Below are 18,978 nucleotides of genomic sequence, written 5' to 3' on the forward strand. Positions count from 1 at the left end.
CATTTGACAGCTGGGGTACCTCAGTCAGTATGGTGACTGATCACTGACTAGACGACTGAGGTTCTAACCTCAACAGAGGCAGAGGATTTTTCCGGTAACCTTAGCATCCAGACAGGCTCTGGGGCCTACCCAACCTTCTCTACAGTGGGTTTTATTTAGTGTTCTGTCTGATGACAGGTCCATATGAACAGGATCCTTGCATCCTTTTCTCGGACTGGGACCTGTTCATATACGTTCTTGGCAGATGATCCAGAAGTGGTTTGCCATTGCCTTCTTCTGTGTGTGAATGGAGTAATTGTTGGGATGCCACGGAGGAAAACTCCGTGTTGCCTAGACCACGGCCTTGCTCAACAGAAGTTATAAATTCGGGTACCGGGGTTATTTCCGGGGGGCAAAGCACAGCCGGGGTGTGACTCTGACCATTCACCCCCATCTAGTGCCGCCGTTAAGAATTAGTACTAGCGATGTTACCTCTCCCCTCAAGTGCCTACATTTCTTATAGCGGGACGGATTTGCTTTCATTTTAATATACAGTTTTATAATTATTTATGGACATCGAGGAGGAAATCCTTAGTGCAATGACACAGAAGCAGAGAACTGAACCTGACGATGGCCTCATTGGTTCGAAACGTGTTTTTCGAGCGAGAACAGAATTCAACGTCAGTAAAATTGTAATTTGTTCCCATTATGCCTCAAATTATGTCGTGCGTGGCATCTGTTGTTCAGTTGTGTCAAGAAGCAGAATGAATACTTTCTAATGCAGGTAGCCAATGGTTTTGTTATTGATACGTCATAATGTAGGACGTCCACTGAGTCACGTGGTACAGGTTGGTTGCGCGACCAATTTAGCACACTTGTTCGCTACTGGCGGGCTGGTGGTCGGACGTGAGCGAAATTTTGGCGGGGGCATTTCAGAAACGTGTTTTCATGCTGTGTGTTACATCAAGCATCTGCTACTGAATATTTGGAAGGTATGTGTGTGCATCTTTACTCGTCGACGCTGTCAATTGGATTATTTTCAAATAACTTGTGATACTTCTAGGCAGACATTGTTCATGCTGTTAGCAGCATTGCTAGAATAAACCCTCGCTGTCGTATACGAAATGTAACTCGTTGAGTGTATTCGAGCGGGTTCGATGAAGTCTTCGGGGTTGACTGAGACAGAGAAAAGCCATTCTCATGCAGCTGACCGCCCGACAAAGACATTATTGCATTTCGTCGCCGTGTAGACCTCAATTCGTGCGGAGACAAAGGATTAATAATCCTGAAACAGTTTCGGTGCTTCAAGTTCTTCGGGGGTAATTTTCTCTGTGTTAATTATAATTAACATCGTTCCGTTTCATCGCTAGAAACCTTGCACATGTTGGAAAGTTTTTAATGCTTAAAATGACTCGACGTAAATTAGATCTGATTCGGGAATGTGACATTTCTTTTTAGCATTTATTTACAACAGCGTTCAAATACCATAGAAGCCTGTGGTGTACGATGGGATTAAATTTGGGACAGTCTGTGGAATTTCAGCTCTGAAATAATTTGTTTTTACTAAGACCATCTACAGAGTAAGTATAAGCAGATTTAGAATTCTAGGTTTTCCGGATTGTACCCAAACCTTATAACCTTTTTCTCTCTTTGATCTATCTTAATGTTATCCTCTCAGCTCTTCTGTCTTGCAAGTAAGTGTTTTAATAGGTTTCCTACTAAAACACTGTAAGCATTTCTGGTTTCTCCTTCATCTTCGCCATATTCCCAGCCCGTTGTAGCCCCTTGAATTTCATTATCTCAATAATATCAGACGATCCTCCTCGTTACGTCATATTCTAAATCGCCCAATTAAGTCTGATTCACATCTATGAAAAAGATAACAGAATTATTATTCACAAATTCTTTAGTGTTTTGGTCACAGATTTATGAGCTGATTAATACAGAGTTTATTATTTATTATAATTTTTTTATCGTGAACACCACGAGGCCTGTGGAATCTTGTACCCCACAGATGAGTGATTTAATCAGTGTATTTGTGGCTGCTTTAATGTAAATGTAGATTTTGCGCGAAGATCCGTGAATTCTAAGCTATTAGACGTGTGCTTACCAATTAATGATATGTAGACAGATACAACTCGGTCCTCGTGGGATGCAGGCCTACGCTTAATCCCAAAGCGTGATTCTACGTCTGTGAAAATGCAGGAACTGACGAAATGACGTCACAGTGACAGGTTTCATTACCAACCGTTACACTGTCTCACTAGCTGAGAACGTTCGTGAATTTCTTATCGACAATGTCAAGGAAATTTTTAGGGCAACGCCTTGAAACTCGCCTTTATGAATCATCCTGTCGTTCGACGTTAATTGTCGTACTCCAGTAACTGAAACGAAGTATCTATATAACCTATGAAGTGGAATGCCATTTCTGTAGGACAATTTTAAACCGCGTTAGCCTAAGAATGTTCTCAGAACATTCACAGCGCTGCCTGACAGCTTTTTAACCTTCTAATGCCCAAACAAACAGATGGCTTACGGAACCCGAAGGTTCATCACCGAATTAACCAAAGCCCTCCACCGGTCCCTGTCCTGGGCCAACAAAATCCAGTCTCCTTCAACTTCTATCTCCCATAGATCCCGCCTGAGATTATCCTCCCATCTACGTCTAGGTCTCCCCAGCGGTCTCTTCCCCTCAGGCTTCCCAACCAATACCCAGTGCACACCTCTTGTCCCATCCATTCGGTCTACATGCCCCGCCCATCTCATTCTTCACGACTTAATCACCCTGACAATACTGGGGGAGGAGTACAGATTTTTAAGCTCATCATTATGCAGTTTTCTCCATGCCCCATCGTTTTCTCTCTTAGGTCCAAATATCCTCCTCAACACCCTATTCTCAAACACCTGCAATCTGTGTTCCTCCCTCTGAGTGAGAGACCATGTTTCGCACCCATACAAAACAACAGACAAGATTATTGTTTTGTATGTTTTAATCTTCAGGTTTTTAGAAATCAGGCGGGAAGACAAAATATTTTGGACTGAGAAGTAGCAAGCATTTCCAGAATTTAGTCTCCTCCTAACTTCCTCGTGAGTGTCATTTTTGTTTTTAATCCATTTCAATTGAATTGTTTTTTTTTAAATTATTAAACACAATTTGAGGTTCTCACGGCTTTGAACACGAACATAGTTTTGCTGTCTTCTGTATTGTGGCGTCGCGTAGTATAGTAGAAGTTTACCGACGTTTCAGAGGTCCTTGCTGCCTCCAACAGCAAATACCTCTGAAACGTCGATAATTGTCTACCAGACCACACGCGTTGCTGTTTTGTCTTTATGTGGATATTAAAAGCATTTTTTGGTTGGAAGGCGCGTGTTGAGGAGAATCTTCACACCCTCCTGGACGCTGGAAGGTTTAGATGGTCACACGCTTAGACACGAGGATAATATTAAAATGGATCTTTGGTAAACGTGTTAAGGAGATGCAGATGATTCGTGCATAAATTTCAGTAGGTCACGTGATGTTTCGACTCTCATTTGTTTCACCTAAAGAGAAGTAAACTTTGCCAGTTTCTTGTGATTTCCTTAAACCTTCAGTAAAGAAAGCAGTTGATTTGCGATCTGGCTTAGTGTTTGTGGAACTGCAGCAGAGACCCGCGTGATATTTAGACAAACTCAAGAGAGTCTGTTTACTTTTTCGTGTCGTCGTGAATTCTTAGTAGGCCTATTTGGCGGTCCTTGACTAAAGTTTGTTTGTGTTACGAATTATCTTATCGATTTTGCAAAGTCTACCTCATTGGTCGTCATGTGCACTTTGCAAACATACATTTTATATTGCCGCCTGTTGCAAGACTAAATTCAGTTTGAGCATCACGTAAAGGTGGGAGGTGGTGATGCTGGGACGATACGAGGAAGGTGTTAGCAATTTGCAATTTCGGAATTATTTATATTTTATTTAGTGTTCTGTCTGACGACAGGTCCATATGAACAGGATCCTTCCATCCTTTTCTCGGACTGGGACCTGTTCATATACGTTCTTGGCAGATGATCCAGAAGTGGTTTGCCATTGCCTTCTTCTGTGTGTGAATGGAGTAATTGTTGGGATGCCACGGAGGAAAACTCCGTGTTGCCTAGACCACGGCCTTGCCCAACACAAGTTATAAATTCGGGCACCGCCGGGAATCGAACCCGAGACCCCAGGATTACAAGGCCAGCGTTCTAACCGCTAGACCACCTCATCTTATTATTATTTAGTGTTCTGTGTGACGACAGGTCCATATGAACAGGATCCTTCCATCCTTTTCTCGGACTGGGACCTGTTCATATACGTTCTTGGCAGATGATCCAGAAGTGGTTTGCCATTGCCTTCTTCTGTGTGTGAATGGAGTAATTGTTGGGATGCCACGGAGGAAAACTCCGTGTTGAATAGACCACGGCCTTGCCCAACACAAGTTATAAATTCGGGCACCGCCGGGAATCGAACCCGAGACCCCAGGATTACAAGGCCAGCGTTCTAACCGCTAGACCACCTCATCTTATTATTATTTAGTGTTCTGTCTGACGACAGGTCCATATGAACAGGATCCTTCCATCCTTTTTTCGGACTGGGACCTGTTCATATACGTTCTTGGCAGATGATCCAGAAGTGGTTTGCCATTGCCTTCTTCTGTGTGTGAATGGAGTAATTGTTGGGATGCCACGGAGGAAAACTCCGTGTTGCCTAGACCACAGCCTTGCCCAACACAAGTTATAAATTTGGGCACCGCCGGGAATCGAACCCGAGACCCCAGGATTACAAGGCCAGCGTTCTAACCGCTAGACCACCGTGGAGTTTATTTTCTGTGAGAGTTAGCAATCAGAGGCTCGTGATATTATCGAATTTAATGTTGAAGGAGTTTGTTGTACCTTTAAGTATTTTAATGCAGAGGCTGTTGTTATGACAGGAATCACAAATGTTTTTTTCGAATGGCCGCTGCTCAGGATTGGTACGGCGAAGCATCCGGTTATGGAAAAGGGAAAGCCTTGTTTGCAAAACACGTCCACATGTCTGTTTATTTCCCTGAAAGTCGACAAACAGCAACTCACAGCTCGTTGTACTTTTATTTCGACCTGCGTCCGTTCATTGTGCCCAACGGAACCTTCTGTAGCACCTCTTGAACATTTGCTTGGGGCCTACCAATCGAATGATGTACAGGCATACCTCGTGTTATTGCGCTTCGCAGATATTGCGGTTTTTCGTTGACGTAAATACGTCTATAAGGAAGGGTAACGTAATCTGTTTACTCGGCATTGTTGTTACTTATAAAACATTTCATTACATTACCTTACATTACCTTACGGTTAGAACGTTGGCATCGTAATCCTGGGGTCTCGGGTTCGATTCCCGGCGGTGCCCGAATTTATAACTTGTGTTGGGCAAGGCCGTGGTCTAGGCAACACGGAGTTTTCCTCCGTGGCATCCCAACAATTACTCCATTCACACACAGAAGAAGGCAGTGGCAAACCACTTCTGGATCATCTGCCAAGAACGTATATGAACAGGTCCCAGTCCGAGAAAAGGATGGAAGGATCCTGTTCATATGGACCTGTCGTCAGACAGAACACTAAATAAATAATATATACCTTACCTTACCTTACCTTACATTACATTCAGCTACCACAGACCCATTTTAAGCGTAACTAATTCAAGTTAAATAAGCAAAGTCTTAATCAAACTTTACTCAATTGTAAAGCATATATAAAGTTAATATTTAGAATAAAGCCAATATATAAACTTCCTTTCCGTATAGACGTATTTACGTCAAATTCTCCGGAACAGTGGTTCCACTGACAACTTTTTTTGTTTACAAATTGAAGGTTTGTTGGCGACCCTGCGTCGAGCGAGTCTATCGACGCCATTTTTCCAACAGCATGTGCTCACTTCGTGTCTCTGTGTCACATTTTGGTAATTCTCGCAATGTTTATATTAGACATAATTCTATTGCACGCTTAATAGACTACAGCATAGAGTAAACATAACTTTTATATGCACTGGGAAACCAAAACATTCATGTGACTCGATTTATTGCTGTGGTCTGGAACCGAACCCGCAATATATCCGAGGTATTCCTGTATTAAATGCAAATTCCAGTATATAATATCCGGAGCCCCTTTCTCGGTGGATTGACACAAAAATTATCTGATCTTAATTTGCGTTTGATTTCGAAGTTTCTCAGCGTGAGCGTCGTATGAAATCGTAATGCATTTTACATTGTTCGTCTACAAAGTTACAGAATCAGTATGAGAGAGATTCCATTTCCATATTCACATTCAAAGGATTCAAGGTCCCGCGTTTATGCCTCGTTACTTCGACTGAGAGATTTTATCGAAACTCCGGAAATTCCTGGTGTCTTCAGCTAACTTTGTTACGTAATTCGCTGCGACTCGTTCTGGATGCGGCAAGGACGTCATTCACTTACTGCAGACTTGTTTAGATATGTCTGCTTGCACTTCATAACTCGTATATGCGTCTTAATCTCGCCTAGCGTGAGTTTACTCAGGTATTCCTGGAATAGTAAATTGAACAGACCTGACTGACAGTTATTGCCACATGGAACGGAGTCGTTCTTGAGAACCCAGAAATGACAAATTACCGTCTTCTTGTCCCATGACGCGACAGCCCGAGAGGAGCCTTGGCCTCGTCCCATGTGGGAAGTTTCTTTGTCTTCGAAGTGCCCATTTATGAGTAGTGAGTGATAAATATAAGTTTGTTAAATGTGTGAAGGTTACTATGGACTTACATGTTTTCTGTCAGTTTATACTGAATAACCTACATTTTACAGTAGGGATTTGAAGTCACGAACATACGTGACACGTAAAACAGAAGACGAGATAAGAATTACAGTTCTTCCAAATACTTTATTATTTATTTATTTATTATTTATTTAGTGTTCTGTCTGACGACAGGTACATATGAACAGGATCCTTCCATCCTTTTCTCGGACTGGGGACCTGTTCATATACGTTCTTGGCAGATGATCCAGAAGTGGTTTGCCATTGCCTTCTTCTGTGTGTGAATGGAGTAATTGTTGGGATGCCACGGAGGAAAACTCCGTGTTGCCTAGACCACGGCCTTGTCCAACACAAGTTATAAATTCGGGCACCGCCGGGAATCGAACCCGAGACCTTGTAGCGACTAGTAACAAATTAACAAATAATTTCTCGGGCCGGATGTGTCCCGCAGGCCGCAAGTTGCTTTACGCCGATCTAGAACATGAAAGTGGTTCTTTCAGTTTCGTGGTGAGACAGTATAGAAAAGCAGACAAGTAGATTCCAACACAGACTTTTCCACAGCGCCATCTTTCTGTTTTGTTTCTGTACGCAAGTTACAATGTGTAAGGTGGCTTGATGAAGGAAACACCACCGTTTCGAGAGCCATCTCTGTGTTCGTCCTCAGGGTTGGTAGCCCGAGAAGAATTTATTATATTTAGTCGCCGTGAAAGCTTCAGATCATATATTTTCAAACATCTGTCACAATAAAAATCAGGAATCGATGACAAGGTTAATATTTCGTATTATAATGTGTATAAATGTTTTTGGAACATTCTGTATTTGAAGCCTACCCATAAGCAGTGCGTGTCTGACCCTCAACTTATGAAGTTATGCAGTTGAAAGCAAGCACGAAGTTTCCTTGCGTCTATACGCAAGGGCAGAAAGATATACGAGGTGCGATCGGAAAGTTTCAAGACTGCGCCTATAAAAACCCGTACACTTATCTCAGGTATTAAATTCATCCATCACCCTCGAAGTAGTTCCCCTGGGAGTGAACACAACGATCCCAGCGCCGCTGCCAAGCCTGGAAGCATCCCTGGAAATCTTTCTTTGTCAGCCTGTCAAGCACCATCTGCGATTCTGCCTGAATATCTTCTATCGTCTCAAATCTCCTTCCCTTTAGCTGAATTTTCATCTTTGGGAAGAGGAAGAAGTCACGCGGAGCTTAGAAAGGAAGTTGGGCTCGGTTCTTGCAAGATCTTTGAGCTCCTGACAAACGAGAAGTCGATTCTGCTTCTGGTCCTCAGACAGGATGCGTCGCATGTGGAGTTCTTCCTTTATAATCAGCTGACAGGTCCCATAGCCTATCCCAACAATGTCGCACAAGTCGTTGATGGTACGACGTCGATCTTCGTAACATTTTCGGGCGTTGTGCTCGAAGATGGTCGTCCAGAACGCTCGTCATCATCGACAGAGGTTCGGCCATTTTTAAAACGTGAATGCCACACAAAAGTTTGCGGACTCCCCATTGCGGACTCCCCAAATGCTTGCTTTAGCATTTCATAGGTTTCCGTAGCCGTTTTGGCGAGTCTTTGGCAAAATTTGATGCACACGCCATTCCGAAATCGCAGGAGGGTCGGTGTAATGCACTACCAAAACGCCCGTAACTAAGAAACAAATGCTAATTCGATGATGCCGGCTGGCACACTGATTCACTACGAATGTAGGCCGCACCCCCTAGCGGCAGAAGCTCGTACTACATCCGGTTCGCCCTCTATTGACACAGTCTTGAAACTTTCTGATCGCACCTCGTATAAAGAACTGCATTCTAAGTCTCGACAATGAATTTACCTTAAGTTTTAGTAATTTTGGTTTCAATCCAAGTCACAGTGACAGATCTTTGGCCTCTTATAAGGGAGGCTGATCATTACAAGGCCTCGGGACAACACAGCACATAAAGACGCGGATAAAAGTCTTGAGTGGGATTCGAACCCGCGGTCCCAGAGTCCAAGCGACCGAGGTCTACGCCTGAGACCTCGCGGCTGTCAGTTTTATGACACGTGTTCTTGAAGGTAACTCATATCCGTTTTTATTAAGACCTTAGAATTTTACGTCACTAGTAGACAGGCGCAGATGACCTCAGAAGTTGAAGTGTTTCCAAACCTACAAACAAACAAACCGACAAGAAATTTGGGTGAATTGTCAGCTTCAGGGTGTGTTCTGTTGGTCCCTCGGCACCCATTGCATTGGAGGTTCTGCTCTGGGACGTGGTTTGGCGGAGAAGCAATCCCGTCTTAACCAGGATTCGAACCTGAACTGTGTTTACCCATACCCCACTCATGAAACCTAATGTTAAAAGGGAAAGACGTGATTCAAATTTTGTCTGTTTCTAAGATTTCTGTCTTCTGGGTCGTTGCGCTGTGTAGTCTGGTAGAAGTCTACCGACGTTTCAGAGGTCCTTGCTACCTTCATTATTAGGGACATAAGACCATTCGCGTTAAAAATCAAGCAGAGAACAACATGATAGGGCGACAGCAGGAGATTAGACAGTGCCTTCGACGTTGTACAGCGAACAAACGTTTTGTAACATAATACTTTCGTGTTTTACTGATCCGTGTAATTTTTATCTAAGACTTCGTTTAAATACTTGGAACTAATCAAAGTTAATCAACCGAAGCACGTTTTTAGATAGTTATGGTATGGTTTGGTGCTGTTTCTTACATAAGGATGATGCCTTACGAAATCAAGACATCGTGTGGAGAGAAACTTCTATGCCATGTTATGGCCTTGTAGTCAAGGTTGTCCACTTTAAATGCCAATATGACGACGGGATTATCCGTGACCACCTCAGAGAAGGAAGGTTTCTGTATGTGACTTTCAGTATAAGACGTTAATAACAGCGTGGAGTCTTTCGGATGCGTTCTCTGTAATGTCTCATTCCCCGATAGGAACTGCGATGTTAAACTGACGGAGATACAAATCTTTCGTTGCGCTGAAGAGTCATGCTTTGGTTCCGTTGAAAATAAAACACATCGAAAAACGTTTCAAATAAAAGTCGTGGATCTTCACAAATTCTATATTTCCCTGTTTATGTTTGTGACATTTATACTTAGGATACTTAGGCCTTGAGCATCTGCGGGTCCCAACTTTTCGTTGTCTTGATCTATGGACATTCGGTAGGACTCCTTGGACGAGGGATCGGCCCTTCGCAAGGCCTCTACCTGTCCATAGGACAGCACAACACAGAAAAACGCGGACAAACATTCATGGTTTGAGTGGGATTCGAACCCACGGTCCCAGCGACCAAGCGGCACAAGGCCCACGCCTCAGACCACGCGGCCACTGTGACGGCATTGTGACATTTATAGCGGTTACAAAGATGAGCATAACCCAACCTAACCTAACTTAACATAACCTAACCCAACCTAAACTAACCCAACCTAACCTAACCCAACCTAACCTAACCCAACCTAAACTAACCTAACCTAACTTAACATAACCTAACCCAACCTAAACTAACCTAACCTAACCTAACTCAACCTAACCTAACCCAACCTAACCTAACTTAACCTAACCCAACCTAACCTAAACTAACCTAACCTAACCCAACCTAAACTAACCTAACCTAACCCAACCTAACCTAAAGTAACCTAACCCAACCTAACCTAACCCAACCTAACCTAACTCAACCTAACCTAACCCAACCTAAACTAACCTAACCTAACTTAACATAACCTAACCCAACCTAAACTAACCCAACCTAACCTAACCCAACCTAACCTAACTCAACCTAACCTAACCCAACCTAAACTAACCTAACCTAACTTAACATAACCTAACCCAACCTAAACTAACCTAACCTAATTCAACCCAACCTAACCCAACCTAACCTAACCCAACCTAACCTAACTTAACCTAACCCAACCTAACCTAAACTAACCTAACCTAACCCAACCTAACCCAACCTAACCTAAAGTAACCTAACCTAACTCAACCTAACCTAACCTAACCCAACCTAACCTAAAGTAACCTAAACTAACCTAACTCAACCTAACCTAACCAGCTGTTTCCTGGTCCAATTCACTGTAGAATTGCAAGTAGTTGTGTTAGTGCGGGTAGTCTGGAACAGGAGCGCTCAGTTCAGAAGGAAGTTCTGAAGTTTCGAAACGAGATTGTCGAACTTCATAGTTGCACTGCAAGTCTGGGAAAACTTTTCGTTTGTGATGACTACAGATGGCGTTACATGAATTTAATAATGATTTATAGTAATTTAGCAAGGTCCAACGAGTCGGTCCTCCTCCATGCGCGAATTTGCCAATTCTTTTTCGGACGCTTCTGTGATCGTGAGAATTAAATCGTCGATCCCAAATGCACGTGTTCGAACTCGCGGGCACTGTGAATGGGCAATTTACCACTCGTAATGTATCCTGTCCACAGTGCACGACGTCATAACATTTGTAGCTCCTTTCCTGTTTTGTAGTTCTTGGAATCTCTTAAACGTTAGGAATGTCCGATTGTGAAAACCTGTTTGTCCCTGAAGAACCTGTCTGAAAGGAGATGTGGCAGGCGGCTCTGAATTCTGTAAGGTCTCTCATTCATAATTAACAATAAGCTGAAAGAGCGCGACATTTTATTACCAAAATTGAAATGACTTTTGGCTAATATTTGAATACAAAACGTGTAACATACATGAAGATTAAAAGATAGTTTTTTTAATGTTGGTATTTCGGACGATGCTCTGTTTTCAGAGACCAATTAGATTCACATTTTCAAGGTTACCAACATAAATTTCGACAGTCTGAAGCGTGTATCCGTTTTTTCCTTGTTCTGAACTGAGGACGTTAGTAACATTTAGCGTTATCAGTTTCGTGACTTGCAATATGATGCACTTGGTAGTAATTAGTTTACTTCTGTTACCACACGGAATCTAGACTTTTATTTCTTGGTTTTAGTAGTTGTAGATGAAATCAGTATTTCTTGTTCTGAGACGTGTCGTAAATGAAGTCTTCCGTACCTGATAAGACTAAGAAATTTAGTAACATTGCTAAATACAGCCCCGTGAATAAGCAGTCATTGGCTAGTTAGATGGAAGTGTTGAACAGACAGACGAGGTAAGGCAGTTTTGGAGTATTTTATATATTTATTTGTGTACACAACCTAAACCTAAAGAAAGTAAAGCAGTCTAACTTAACAACAACAAAAACCCCACCCTAACCTTCCCTAACCTAAGACAACACAACAAAACCCAACCTAACCTAACCTAAACTAACCTAATCTAACCTAAACTAACCTAACCTAACCTAAACTAACCTAACCTAAACTAACCTAACTTAACCTAAACTAACCTAACCTAAACTAACCTAACCTAACCTAAACTAACCTAACCTAAACTAACCTAACCTAACCTAACCTAACCTAAACTAACCTAACCTAAACTAACCTAACCTAACCTAACCTAACCTATTCTAACCAAACCTGTCGCAAATTAGCAAAATTTAACCGAGCCGTACGTAACATAACGTAAGCGTGCCGAAACGTGACTTAGTGACAACCCGTGACTAAGCGTGACTTGCGTACACGTCGTGACAAGAGATCACCAAATGTGTCGAAACATGACGAAGATTTACAAAGCGTGACGAAACGTAACCATGCGTGACCAAGAGTTACGTAGCGTGAATAGGCGTGACCTGCTATAAAGGCTTCACGAGAGGTCACCATATGTGATAAAATACGTCGAGGATTTGTGTCTAAGCGTGAGATCTGCAAAGGAAGCCAAAGTGAGAAGCCAGTTATGATTTTTTCAGTTTTTCTTCAAGCGGCTTTGACACTTTCTTGCATAAACTGTAAAATTTCCTTTCTTATGTGGAAGTATTGAATCAAAGTCTTTCCTGCACGAAGCCAACGAATTGTATTCGGCAAACATTTCCTCCAGGAAAGATACTAATTTCCTCTGGCTATGCGCGAACATTTTTCGAATCCAGCTGAACCTTTGTCACTATCATGGAGTGGTACTAAATCATGCAATTCTTTGACGGAAAAGGCATTTGTACGTAAAGCAGCAGACGAGATGAGAAGCACAGTTATTTCTTTCCAAATCCTTAAGAGTTTATTTTATTTAATGTTCTGTGTGACGACAGGTCCATATGAACAGGATCCTTCCATCCTTTTCTCGGACTGGGGACCTGTTCATATACGTTCTTGGCAGATGATCCAGAAGTGGTTTGCCATTGCCTTCTTCTGTGTGTGAATGGAGTAATTGTTGGGATGCCACGGAGGAAAACTCCGTGTTGCCTAGACCACGGCCTTGCCCAACACAAGTTATAAATTCGGGCACCGCCGGGAATCGAACCCGAGACCCCAGGATTACAAGGCCAGCGTTCTAACCGCTAGACCACCTCATCTTATTATTTATTTAGTGTTCTGTCTGACGACAGGTCCATATGAACAGGATCCTTCCATCCTTTTCTCGGACTGGGGACCTGTTCATATACGTTCTTGGCAGATGATCCAGAAGTGGTTTGCCATTGCCTTCTTCTGTGTGTGAATGGAGTAATTGTTGGGATGCCACGGAGGAAAACTCCGTGTTGCCTAGACCACGGCCTTGCCCAACACAAGTTATAAATTCGGGCACCGCCGGGAATCGAACCCGAGACCCCAGGATTACAAGGCCAGCGTTCTAACCGCTAGACCACCGTGGCTATACTTTGGACTAAAGAAATTAAATGGGTTTGTACTAATTAGTAACAAATACCTTCGAGGGTCGGATGCGGCCCGCGGGTCGCCAGTTTGACAACGCCGTTTTTGAGTGTCATTTGAGTTCGTATTAATTTTTGTAAATTAACAGTTCTCAAAAGATGAGTTTGTTTGTTCCTTTGTTTATAAAGGAAAGCAGGCAGACAGCGTCTCAGTAATTCCATTGTTGTGCAGTCTTAGAATATACACGTGATCAGCACTGTTATATTCGCGACCATTGTTTACTTCTGTTTCCATGGCGTTGGTGAATCGTATCGATTTAACTCGAAAATCAAGCGATATATTTCTGTGTATCGCTCTCGAAGAAGTTGGACAAAGAAAACCACAGGTTTGTTATTGTGTTTCTTTTTAAAGTGAGAATGATTTGGAGCGTCTTGCCGGCTACAGTTTAACACAAATATTGTTAAATGTTACAGTTATAGATTTTGTATAAATTCTTCCTGTTTAAACGACTTGAATTTGGTGGATATTTATTTATTATAACAGTGCGATATCCAGCTCATTTGTGGTTGTTCCCTGTCAACACGGCATGGCGTGGAGATTAGCCGCGAATATATTGAATAAGCGGTCGCTGACAGCCGATGAGGGGTGGTCCTAATATAAAAAGTGAAACAATGAGAGTCACATATAGATGTTTTCTGTTAACAGAATAATCGTTATCACTTTACTAGAATTGTGACCGATCCCAGACCTATGGTTCGAAAAAAAAAGTTTTTTATTGTGACCTCGAAATTGAACTTGAAATTTCAAATGCCTGTACTAGTCAGACGGTTGACATGAGATTCATGTGACCTTAGCATGACGACCTAACCTTGAAAAGACCTTGGTCTCTCCTAGAAATGCGGATGGGAAAAATTGTACATGTCCTTAAAAATACCTTGAGATCAAATGCAAACTTCAAAGACCTCTGTTACACACAACAACAACCTACAGCTCCAGTGTCGCATTGACCCCTGTTGATTCGTTTGCAGGTGAACGACGATGCTGGGAAATGTTTTGTCGGTGCTATCACGTAAGAAGACACTGACGGACGAGTCGGTGGCGAAGTCGGAGTTGTCTCGATGCCTGACCGTCGTGGACCTGACCCTCCTGGGTGTCGGCAGTACCCTGGGTCTGGGAGTGTACGTCCTGGCCGGCGCGGTGGCCAAGACCGAGGCTGGTCCGGCCGTCACCATCTCCTTCTTGGTCGCGGCAATAGCCTCTGCTTTCGCCGGTAAGTAGTTTCTACAGATGAAGCAGCTGGTATTGTTTATTACAGGTCGAAACTTAAATGACCTTCGCTTGTACGTGCTGAGTTGTCGGGGTAGCTCAGTCAGTATCGTGACCGACTACGGACTGAACGAACGGGGCTCGATCCCCGATAGGGGCAGAGGACTTTTCCTGTAGCCTCTGGGTACAGGGCTACTTTCTCATTTGTGAAGCTGTTCACTCCCCCCTCCCCATCTAGTGCCGAGGTTAGGAAAGAGTTGGAGATATGAGGTGCGATCGGAAAGTTTCAAGACTGTGTCAATAGAGGGCGAACCGGATGCAGTACGAGCTTCTGCCGCTAGTGGGTGCGGCCTACATTCATAGTGAATCAGTGTGCCAGCCGGCATCATCGAATTAGCATTTGTTTCTTAGTTACGGGCGTTTTGGTAGTGCATTACACCGACCCTCCTGCGATTTCGGAATGGAGTGTGCATCAAATTTTGCCAAAGACTCGCCGAAACGGCTACGGAAACCTATGAAATGCTAAAGCAAGCATTTGGGGAGTCCGCAAACTTTTGTGTGGCATTCACGTTTTAAAAATGGCCGAACCTCTGTCGCTGATGACGAGCGTTCTGGACGACCATCTTCGAGCACAACGCCCGAAAATGTTACGAAGATCGACGTCGTACCATCAACGACTTGTGCGACATTGTTGGGATAGGCTATGGGACCTGTCAGCTGATTCTAAAGGAAGAACTCCACATGCGACGCATCCTGTCTGAGGACCAGAAGCAGAATCGACTTCTCGTTTGTCAGGAGCTCAAAGATCTTGCAAGAACCGACCCCAACTTCCTTTCTAAGCTCCGTGTGACTTCTTCCTCTTCCCACAGATGAAAATTCAGCTAAAGGGAAGGAGATTTGAGACGATAGAAGAGATTCAGGCAGAATCGCAGATGGTGCTTGACAGGCTGACAAAGAAAGATTTCCAGGGATGCTTCCAGGCTTCGCAGCGGCGCTGGGATCGTTGTGTTCACTCCCAGGGGAACTACTTCGAGGGTGATGGATGAACTTAATACCTGAGATAAGTGTACGGGTTTTTATAGGCGCAGTCTGGAAACTTTCTGATCGCACCTCATATCTATGTTTATGCCAAAAAGTGAGGTGTTCTTGGCCTTTGAAATCTACTGCAAGTTCTTGTAATTACAAATATTATAACCTGAAAAGTTTTAAAGTGTTTAACACTTCTGTAATTTAAGCGGCCACGTGGGGTTAAAATAGAATATAAAAAATAAATCTAAGGAAATAATATCTATGTTTGCTTTCATGGCTTTGTAATATCGAGCCAACGTGTGGCATCGTGTGCAATTGGTTGATGTGTGTAATGAAGACCAACTCCTTGTTTGTATGTACAGTGTATTTATATTAGTTTTCGGAATGTAATTGGGGAAAGGGGGCACAGGGATAAATACTTTTATTTAGGCTGAATGAAAACTGAATTATGAATATGGAACTGCTTTATTTGAAAGTTCTTTCTTTCTTTCGGGTAATACTATATTCCTTTGTTTTATCGGTATATAATGTTTTAACGGGTTTCTTGTTACAAAAAAACTTTTTAATATGTGAAAGTACAAGTTCCTTTCACTGATCTACATTTTGTTACGCGTAACACAGTTTTATGACAAGCTACTGGTGCTAAAGGTTTTCTGGTCTTGCAAAGTTAGGTTAGGTTTCGAATCTAGCGGTAACCAGGTGGAGGTGCGTGGTGAATCTGTTTCTGGTACCCGCTGTATAAGAATCTGGATGAGCCCAAGTGCCGGTATGGACCATTGACGAAGAGACTACTCTTCCCATGCAGAGAATCGATCCCTGGACATCCAGTCCGCATACTGGATAGTTTTAAAAGTACTGCCGGACATTTTTCTGAAGTGACCACACCCGTTTTCGTCCAGGTCGCACGAGCTGATACTCCAGTCTATAATCTGACTGCGCCAATGTTTCACGAGGACTGTGTTTACTTTATACCTTCGTGTCACGAATCTGTATCAATTGAGAGGATAATTTTGAACGATGGACACGGATGAATGTGGTTTTCTGATCCAATGTGGTCAGACGAAGGATCTGAAATAAAACACGGAAACCGTTTGTTGAAATAAGTTCCGGCCGGGATTTGAACTGGGGATCCGCTGGCCAAAGTTGATTTGTCTCCCCTCTCCCTCTTCGTGTTCGATAAAGATTGTCCTGTTTGTTGTGCGAGTGAGACTGTGTGTTACGTAAGTGTGTGTCACGTGTCGCGGAGTTATAAATAGGCACTATCAGTTTGGTACTAATGTCTGACTGAGCGCTACACACAACTGTAATGGCGTCCTCGACTGAAGAGTTTGAAAGTGTGGAGAAAGTGTTATCTGAGCATTTGCCCGCGGATCAGTTGGTAGAGGTGAAAAGGCTGTTTTACGGGAAAGAATTGCAAGCCCTGAGCATTCCCGTCGAAGCTGAGAAACTTGCTGTGAATCACGACTTCGAGATTCAGGGTTTCAAGTTCGAAGCCCAAACTGAGCAGCTAAGGGCTCCCAGAGTTATTCGAGTGGGTATAATTCAGAACCACATTGTACTTCCAACAAGTGCCTCGCTGAAGGCTCAAAGAGACGCGATCCATGAGCGTGTTGCGACTATTGTGGAGGCGGCAGCTTTGTGTGGAGTCAACGTGCTGTGTCTCCAAGAGGCTTGGCCATGCCCGTTCATGTTCTGTACGCGAGAGAAGGAACCATGGTGCGAGCTGGCCGAATCAGCTGATGACGGACCGAGCACGCATTTCTTACAGCGTCTCTGTCGGCAGTACAATATGGTCATAGTGTCCCCCATCTTGGAACGGGATGTGGACCGCGAAGACATCCTGTGGAACACTGCTGTTGTGATCTCTCATACTGGTCGGGTGTTGGGGAAACACCGAAAAAACCACATCCCCAGAATTGGAGATTTCAACGAGTCCACGTATTACATGGAAGGAGACACAGGACATCCAGTTTTTGAAACCAAGTTTGGAAGAATCGCTGTGAACATTTGCTATGGTCGACATCATCCACTTAATTGGCTCATGTTTGGATTAAATGGAGCTGAGATTGTCTTCAATCCATCTGCAACTGTTGGTAAACTTAGTGAACCATTATGGGGAATCGAAGCACGTAATGCGGCCATCGCGAATGGGTATTTCACCTTTGCCATTAACCGAGTCGGAACTGAGTTGTACCCCAATGAATTTTCGTCTGGAAATGGGCAACCTGCCCACAAAGATTTTGGGCATTTTTATGGGTCTAGCTACGTAGCTGCCCCAGATGGCAGCCGCACACCAGGACTCAGTCGTGTTCGAGATGGTTTGATGGTGGCTGAATTGGATCTTAACATTTGCAGACAGATGAGAGATTACTGGGGATTCCAAATGACACAACGGTTACCTCTGTATGCACAGTCTCTACATAAATATCTGTCTCCTGGTTACAAACAGCAGATCATAAAGGAGAAATAAGTATACTTGAGAGAAACATCAGATAAAGTTTATGTTATTTCTGAAACAACAGACAGTACGGAACAGAAGATTACTGTGAATGTTGCTTACTAAACAGATGAGTATCTTATGTAAGGAATAGTGAAATAATAAACATACTTTTCATTATATTGCAAGGGTGATGTTGCAAATATAAACCAAGGCAACTGAAGTGAGTGTCTTGTTAAGAATTATTGTTACTAAGAACAAATACAACTGAATTTAAAGCAGCTGGGGTACTTGGGATTTTATATAAATATTTGGCCTGTTTACATCAACTGATTTATCATTGAAGATTAATGACAATTGTTAACATAAGAACAATATGTATGTAGTGTACAGTTCTGAAATAAATGTGTCACAGATGGAAGAACTGTCTAGTAATTTCAGAACAAAAACTAATCTTTCTAGCAAAATTATTATGTGTTTTTGTGTATATGCATCCGAGTTGAAAATTTTAAATAACTTTTCCTCTGGTGGGAAATGACAGAACTGATATGATTAGAAGTTATGTATTTTGAAATGTTCAGTTACATTCATTATTGTTTTGTAGCTGATTGAAATTGTTCAGATCCGTGAGTGAGACGTTTATTCTTGGAAGTGTGAATCCTTTCCAAATAGGTTACAGTTTGATTACTGAAAACATGTAGCTGCTATTCTATTGAGCTTAAACTTGAATTAGTAATAACATTGTTTACCTATTAGGGAGGTGTACAATTATTGAATATCAAATGTACTCGAATACTTTAATACCTAACCTCCTGAGTTCCTGTTAC

The 18,978-nt window shown here is 42.8% G+C and overlaps 2 protein-coding genes across 5 annotated transcripts in view; both read left to right on the forward strand.

The window, feature by feature from the left end:
- Nucleotides 1-18,978, forward strand: part of LOC110840577 (high affinity cationic amino acid transporter 1) — a 38,578-nt gene that overhangs the window by 792 nt on the left and 18,808 nt on the right. The window contains exons 1-2 of one of the 4 annotated variants that reach the window (XR_002546920.2): nt 812-971; nt 14,448-14,689. Coding sequence is in view for 3 of the 4 variants with exons in the window: in XM_022085724.2 (XP_021941416.2) it covers nt 14,458-14,689 (232 nt within the window). In the remaining variant the exon portion in view is untranslated. Of the gene's footprint in view, nt 1-811; nt 972-13,784; nt 13,805-14,447; nt 14,690-18,978 lie in introns of those variants that run through there. The other 3 variants (XM_022085706.2, XM_022085715.2, XM_022085724.2) reach the window with 3 other exon arrangements.
- pyd3 (beta-ureidopropionase pyd3) lies at nt 16,290-18,906 on the forward strand. The gene has a single exon (XM_022085780.2). The coding sequence runs from the start codon at nt 17,021-17,023 to the stop codon at nt 18,182-18,184; it is 1,164 nt and encodes a 387-aa protein (XP_021941472.2). The 5' UTR covers nt 16,290-17,020; the 3' UTR covers nt 18,185-18,906.

This window comes from Zootermopsis nevadensis, unplaced genomic scaffold, assembly GCF_977971745.1.
Source record: "Zootermopsis nevadensis isolate Lab colony 2312 unplaced genomic scaffold, Znev_1.0 Znev_ptg000001l, whole genome shotgun sequence".
NCBI lineage: Eukaryota > Metazoa > Arthropoda > Insecta > Blattodea > Termopsidae > Zootermopsis > Zootermopsis nevadensis.

Excerpts from the sequence above, each read along its gene's own strand:
- pyd3 (XM_022085780.2), top strand. The coding sequence starts at position 17,021 with ATGGCGTCCTCGACTGAAGAGTTTGAAAGTGTGGAGAAAGTGTTATCT.